At 37.3% G+C, this 8229-nt stretch overlaps 1 protein-coding gene across 1 annotated transcript in view; it reads right to left on the bottom strand.

The window, feature by feature from the left end:
* ZYG11A (zyg-11 family member A, cell cycle regulator) overlaps positions 1-8229 on the bottom strand; it is a 57032-nt gene that overhangs the window by 22016 nt on the left and 26787 nt on the right. Inside the window, 3 exon segments of the mRNA XM_019625933.1 lie at positions 5673-5726; positions 5825-5951; positions 7279-7343. Of these exon segments, the coding sequence (XP_019481478.1) occupies positions 5673-5726; positions 5825-5951; positions 7279-7343 (246 nt within the window).

Raw genomic sequence — 8229 nt, 5'->3', positions numbered from 1 at the left:
CTCTGACCACAATGCTATAAAACTAGAAATCAATTATAAAAAGAAACCTGGAAAGCACACAAACACATGGAGGCTGAATAACATGCTACTAAATAGCAACTGGGTCAAAACTGAGATTAAGCAAGAAATCAAAAGCTATCTCAAGACAAACGACAATGAAAACAAAACAACTCAAAATCTATGGGATGCAGTGAAAGCAGTCCTAAGAGGAAAATTCATAGCATTGCAGGCCTATCTAAAGAAAGAACAATCTCATATCAACAGACTATCATTACACCTAAGGGAACTGAAGAAAGAACAGCAAAACAAGCCCAAAGGGAAGGAAATAATAAAGACCAGAGCAGAATAAGTGAAATAGAGACAAAAAAAACAATACAAAAGATCAATGAAACCAAGAGCTGGGTTTTTTGAAAAAATAAACAAAATCGACAAACCCTTAGCCAGATTCGCCAAGAAAAAGAGAGAGACGACCCAAATTAATAAAATCAGAAATGAAAGAGGGGAAGTGACAACAGATCCCACAAAAATACAGGAAATTGTAAGAAAATACTACGAGCAGCTATATGCCAACAAATTTGACAATCTGGAAGAAATGGATAAATTTCTAGAAGCTTGCAATCTACCAACTCTGAACCAAAAAGAAACAGAAACTCTGAACAGACTGATTACTACCAAAGAAATTGGGTCAGTAATCAACAAGCTTCCAACAAACAAAAGTTCTGGACCAGATGGCTTCACAGGCGAATTTTACAAAACATTCAAAAAAGAATTTAATACCTATTCTCCTCAAACTATTCCAAAAAATACAGAAGGAGGGAAGGCTCCCAAGCACATTTTATGAGGTCACTATTACTCTGATCCCAAAGTCAGACAAAGATATTACAAAAAAAGAAAACTACAGGCCGATATCCCTAATGAACATAGATGCAAAAATCCTCAACAAAATACTAGTAAACTGAATTCAGTGTCACATTAAAAAGATCATACACCACGCTCAAGTGGGATTCATTCCTAGTATACAAGGTTGGTTCAATATCTGCAAATCAATTAACGTAATACATCACATTAACAAAATGAAAAATAAATATATGATCATATCAATAGATGCAGAAAAAGCATTTGACAAAATCCAGCAACCATTTATGATAAAAACTCTTAGCAAAGTGGGAATAGTGGGATCATATCTCAACATAATAAAGGCCATATATGATAAGCCCACAGCAAACNAAGAGATGGTCTCTTCCCCCTGAATCCCACAAGAATCTACTGTCAGTCCAAATTAATTACCTGAAGCCTGGCCTACCTACTAAATGACAAATGTCCTTACCAGATCTCATAACTATGACAGAGCTTCTACTTTCTACCTAAGATTCATAGGGGCTGAACTGGGCCTTTACAGATAGGAAAGAAAGAAGGCATCCTGGGAAAGCTGTAGGAACAGAAAAATATAACATCTCTTTGAGAGGCCATGAGTAGGCCAGTATGACAGCAGTATAGTGTATGAGGCAGGGTCAGCAAATTGCAAATGTAAACAGTAACCAGGTAGTAACATAAATAAGTAAAGAGGGTTGAGTGTGAAACAACAAAGAAGTAGCAGGAATTATGGCAAACTGGAGAATTCATGCCCTCTTCTAAAGGCAGTTGTTACTCAGCTCCAAGTGATGGCTGCTATGCAGGAACATGCAGGAATTAAGACTGAATTGAGAAAGATCTTCCAACTTTTTAAGAGAAATTAGAAATAAAAATTTTTTTAATGAGGAAACACCACCTTTCTTATTGTATTTTAAAAAACTAATTCCCATTTTAAGTACATCCTTCAAGTAGAATTGACAAATTTATATAGCTGTGTAACCACTACCACCCACCACCACCACAATCAAGAAAAAACTATTTCCATCATCCCAAAGAGTTCCAATGTGCCCCTTCCAATCAATCCTGACCTTGCAAACCTCAACCCCAGAAAATTACACTGTCATTATACATTAGTCTGTTATAAGTTTTCAAATAAATGGAATCAGATAGTATCTACTCTTTTGTGTTCAATTTGTTTTGCACAGCATATTTTTAAGATTCATCCATATACTTTATTCAGTACTTCATTCATTTGTATTGACAAATAATATTCCCTTATATGAATATGAATATATCACAATTTATCTATTCACCTGTTGTGGGACACTTGGAAAGTTTTCAGTTTGGGAGAATTATGAACAAAGATGAATATTCGTGTATAAGTCTTTACACATTATTATTATTTCATTTCTCTAAGAGTAGAATGACTGGGTAGTATGGAAGGTATACATCTAACATTTAAAGAAACTATGAGACTGTTGAACTGGTAGTTGTATTATTTTACATTCTTAACATCAATATATGAGAATCTATTGCTCTACACCCTTGCCAATACTTGGTACTATCAGTCATTGAATTTCAACCAATCTAGGGTTTGTGCAGTGGTAACTCAATGTGGTTTTAATTTGCAATTCCCTGATGACTGAAGATACTGAAATCTTTTCATGTGCTCATTTGTTATCTGCATATCTTCTTTGGTGAAGCTTCTGTTCAAATTTCTTACCTTTCTTAAAAATTGGTTTGTCTTGTGTTACTGACAAGGAACTTGTGTTCTTTATATTCTGGATAAAAGACCTTTATCATATACATAAAATGAACATATTTCCCAGCTCATGGTTTACTTTTTCATTTTTTACTGTTTTTTGGTGTGTGTAAGCTTTTAATTTTGATAAATTCCAATTAATTTTTCTTTTATGATGTGTGCTTTTTGTATCCTAAGAAAACTGCCTCCCCCAAGGTCACAAATATTTTCTCCTAATGTTTTCTTCTAGTTTTATGGTTTTAATTTTTATATTAAGATCTATGATTCAATTCAATTTAACTTGCACGTATGATGTTAAGCCTATAAGGATGTACCAAAGTGTTAATGGATGGTTCTGAGTAACTGGTTTCCAAGAAATTTTTAAAATGTAAACCATATTGCTTATCCATATTTTCTATTTTTTCTATAACAAACAAATTCCTTATCCATTCTCTCCCACTCTCTTTCTCTCTCTCAGATACAATGAAAAATCACAACTAAATAATACATATTCTTCATATATTTGTCCTGAAGTAAGAAGCCAAGTTAAATATTCAATTTAAATTACCTGCTGGTAATGGGGGAAATTTTTCAGAGCCTTGAAAAGTAGACAGGTGACCTCGGACAACAGACGAACAGGCATCCCCCAGGCCAGGCCCTGGCGTGTTAAGTTGAGGGCGCAAGCACTGGCTGTGAACTGCACTGGAAAATCCAATGGATGATTCCTCATTCCTACAGCCACAAGCTGAAGATGAACTTGTTTTTAGTGGTTTATGACAATAAGCATTCTTTATACTGTCACGTGTTTGTGAGTTGGCAAAAATATTTGCTCACTGAGAGAGAAAGTAACAGATTTTCCCTATTGTCAGCATTTATTTTTTAGACCACCAGCAATACCTTCTAAACCAAACGCAGCCAATAACTAGCTGTATGACTTTAGTCAAGTCAGTTCCTTTCTCTGGACCAGTATTTCCTCATCTGTGATTTTACAATCATTTATTGAGCCTTACTCCATATAAGGCATTGTGATAAGCATTACAGGTGACACAAACATGAATCACTTATACCCTAATTCCTTAGCATAAAGCCTTGTAAGAGAAATAAGTTATGTAAACAAATAACATTGTGAACGATGTCAAAACATGAAACTGAAAAAAAGCACCATTAAGAGAAGTATGAATAAAGTGCTGCCTAAGGTAGTTATGGAAGGAGCATTTATTTCTGGTATGAAATCAAAAGGCTTCATTCCGAGAGAACATTTAAGCAAGGGGCTCAGAGAGGATATGGAAGAAGCAGATGAAGGTGGGGTGGAATGGAGAGGAGATTCCAAGGAAAGGGAAATGTGATAGGGAAAAACACAAAGTGGACAAAAGGATGCGATGACTCCACCAACAGAGGAAGATATTTGAATTTGAAAGAATTTGAAAAGTGGTAAAACATAACTTTGAAAGGTAACTAGAAGACAGACTGTGGAAGACCTAGAGCATAAATGTAAAATGAAGGTGTTGTACTACACTTAGACCACACCTGCTCTAGCATTCAGGGACAATGTAATCTGTTTTGTCTATCACATAGGGATAATCATCCCTACCCACCTCAGAGATAGGTCTGCTGATACTCACATGAACCATGATTTTAAGAGACCACAGCCCCCTCACTTTGACAGCTGCGTGAACTCATGAAAACTTAGACAGACTTGGAATACACTTACTTCTATTATGGAAAAATGACTTTTTTCTATATTGTTAAACTACTGTTAGGGTTTCATTGGATTGCCATAATCTGCAATTTAAGTATGTAAAAACCAAAAGAAACATGATTTTCAAAAATCACAGAATCTTAGATATGAAAAGGACTTTTAGAATACCTAATTCAGAGGGCCAGTGACACTGCCCTCTACAGCTAAGATGCTGAACAACAGCTCAACCTGGAGCTGGGCTGCTGTGAGTCATAGGCTGCAGCCCCTGTGGCAGTGGGTTGCCATGGGCTACNACTTCGAGGGGTAAAAAGTATAACTATTGCACTGTGTTGTACAGCTGAAACTAATTCTAAAAAATGTGTATTTCATAATAAAAAATTTTTTAAAAATGAGGTATTTAAAAAAGTAAAGTATGCTATCAATTGCAGAGGCAGAAAAGAAAAAACTCAACCACATAAAAAATTTTAAATTACTGTATGGTAGAACATGCCATAAAGTAAAAACAGACAAAGAGCCAACTAGAGAAAAATACATGTATCTCATATCATAGTCAAATGTTTATAAAATAACCTATGTTAGAAAAAAGCCAGCAACCCAAAATAAGAACATATAAAGGCAATGAGTAGACAGTTCTTAGGAAATATGACTCTTTAAAAAAATAATAGGGCTGGCCGACTGGCAACGTGTTGGTTAGGAGTTGGCTTGGGACGCCAGCTCTGAGCAGCAGGGCCCCAGTTCGGATCCCACACTGCACCCTCTACAGCTAAGATGGTGAACAACAGCTCGACCTGCAGCTGGGCTGCCATGAGTAGCCGAAAAAGGCGTAGGCTGCAGTGGGGCTGGCCGGCAGCGGGCATGAGCTTTCTTGAGCTGCCGTGAGCCGCTGTGAGCGGCTGTCCAATGGCCGGTGAGCGACTGCCTCACTCGGGAATAACGCAATGATAATACCAACATGGGCCAGTGAAGCCACGTCCTCCACAACTAGACTGAAGAACAAAAGGGCAGCAACTTGTCTGTTCACCTCCCCCAATTCCCCAATAAAATCTTTAAAAAAATAAAATAAAATAGAGGTAATTTGTACAGATATATGTAGGCAAGCTAAGCTCTTATTTACCATAGCAAGAGAATCACTAACAACTAAACCTGATAAATCAAGAAATTGCAAAAAAAAAGAAATTTGCAGTTATAAGCATTTTCTTTTAGAGATATGGAGGTAAATACCACAAGAAATAGCTGTAATAGTAAAGAGTAACTTTTGGGGAGCAGGTCTTACAGATTTTTCATTTTATAGGCCTTTTAGAATAATTTGATTTTTAAAATCATGTTAATAAATTACTGTTCTTGAAAAAAAAAAGGTTATAAAAGTGACAATCAACTTACTTTAACTGCCTCGAAGAGCTCTTCTTTAAGTTGTGCAGTTTGCTCAGGGGAGAGCTATAAGCAAACAAAAAGCCGAAAGTGAAATATTAGATCTCCAGCAAAGCTCCATCAAGACTAAGAGGAGAGAGATCTTGCCTTTAACAATCACATACCTGCAAGGCTAGAATAGAAGTGATGCTCACTGCCATTGTTTGCATCTTGGGGTTTTCATGCTTACAGAGCCAACTCATAACAAACTTGGCAGCATCAAACCTGAAAAATAGTATTTTTCTCACAATTCTGTAAAACTGTATATGAGGACAGAGGAAATCTCAGCACCCCACCCCCACCACCAAATCCTGTAACAAAAGTAGTCTTGGACTTCTAAAGCCTCAAGTATGAAAATCAAAAGCATTTGGCAAGAAGAGATCAGAAGAGGAAGAGGAGAGCATGCAAATAAGAATGTGAGCAAGATGCACAGGATTCAGAGAAAAATGGGCAGATTTAAGAAAGACATTAATTTACCACTCAGTTTCTACTATGATGAGTCTGAAAAATAAAAGTTCCTTGAGAGGTAGTAACCCGTAATCTGAATTACAGACAGTGCTAAAAGGCCACAGCCAACAAATCAATTAGCTAGAGAGAATTCATGCCCTTTTATAGGAGCAGTTGTTACTCAGCTCCAACTGAGGGCTGCCATGTAGAAATGAAGACATAGGTGAGAAAGCTCTCCCAACTTTTCAAGAGAAGGTGGAAATACAGTATATATTGTGTCGTCGGGAAAGTCATGACACATTTTTGCATTGAAAACTATAGAAAAATACGTCATGACTTTCCCGACAACCCAATATAAAAGAATAGATATAGATGACATATATATATGTAAAATTTTTTTTAATGAGGACTACTTGCCCTATGGTATTTTTAAAAGTCAACTCCCATTTTAAGTACTCATTTCAATTAGATTTGAGAATGGCTTAGCCTACAACCCAGCAGCCACAAATCACAGGCTTTGTTCCAATGAGCCTATGCTTAATTTTTCTGCTGTTGTCAGCAACTATTATACAGGTTTTTGAACTCATGAATCTGGGAGATTATAAAAGCTTCAAGAGGAATCCCTCTGGAGTCTAGGATGAGGATTTTTTTAAAAATTATTAAATATAATTTAAGATATAAATTATTAAATATAATTTAATATATAATATATAAAAAATAACAAAAGAATGACTAATGTTTAAAACAGCCTGTACTTCTTAAGCTAGCTGTGATAAGTACTTCACAAACATTACCATATCCAATCCTCATAAGAGTCACTATTTTACAAATGAGGAAGCTCATGCACAAATACAATGAAAGGGCTAGAGCTTGAAACCAAATGTTTGACTCTCTGGAGCCCATGTTCTTACCACCCACTGCCTTTAACTGGAATCAGATTTTGGGAGACAACATCTATGGGCAGGCTACTTTCAATCACCTCTGTGGAAGAAGCTCAACAAAGCATTCTCCTCAAATATGTTATCCCAGCTTTAATCAGACCCTTGCTAAACTTATAACCCAAAAGCCAACAATGCTCAGAGTATAACATGGGTCAACACCCTAAAATCAGATGACCAAGTTTTATACTTGCCTGTCAAATGGAACATCCGCAAGAATCCTGGAATTGGTTAGGGAGAGGAGACAATTCTTCTGTAACTTTAAGAGAATAAAGAAAAATTTTGAGGGGCAGCCGGTTAGCTCATGTTGTTAGAGCATAGGCTCAGAACATCAAGGTTGCTGGTTCGATTCCCACATGGGCCAAGGAACTGCACCCTCCACAACTAGATTGAAGATAACTACTTGGCTGGGAGCTGATGGGTCCTGGAAAAGCACCCTCCACAACTAGATTGAAACAACTACTTGACTTGAAGCTGATGAGTCCTGGAAAAACACACAGTTCCCCAATAAAATTTCTCTAAAAAAAAAATTTTTTTTCTTTTTTTTTTAAAGATTTTTACTGGGATATTGGGGAAGGGGAACAGTGTTGGGGAATTGGGGAAGGGTAACAGCCAAGTTGTTGTCCTTCAATCTTAGTTGTGGAGGGATCAGCCCTAAGTCCAGTCGCCATCTGGCCACCTGTCAGCAGCTCGTGGCTGCTCAGCTCAAGGTGCCGTATTCAATCTTAGTTGCGGAGGTGGGCATAGCCCACCATCCCATGCGGGAGTCGAACCAGCAACCCTGCTGTTAGGAGCATGTGCTCTCACCAGCTGAGCCATCCTGCCACCTGTTGGCAGCTCAGCGGCAGCTCAGCTCGGGGACAGCTCACTGGCCCATGTGGGAATCGAACCGGTGACCCTGTTGCTCAGAGCTCGTGTTCTTAACCAACTGAACCATTTGGCCGGCCCCCCGAAGAGAAAAATTTTGAGCAAATGTATACTCCATTCTAAATAAAAGTTCTAAGAATTTGGAAGGTGCTACCAATGAGCTTTTCTTATTGAGAGCTCACTGTGTGCCTGGCCCTCTCCAAGTTCTTCATTTAATCTTACCAATAAACTCACATTCACCTGTACCTAAAAAACACTTTTTTTTTTTTTTTTTTTTA

This window comes from Hipposideros armiger, unplaced genomic scaffold (genome assembly GCF_001890085.2).
Source record: "Hipposideros armiger isolate ML-2016 unplaced genomic scaffold, ASM189008v1 scaffold_646, whole genome shotgun sequence".
NCBI classification, from domain to species: Eukaryota; Metazoa; Chordata; class Mammalia; order Chiroptera; family Hipposideridae; genus Hipposideros; species Hipposideros armiger.
This window is presented reverse-complemented; position numbering and strand designations above follow the sequence as displayed.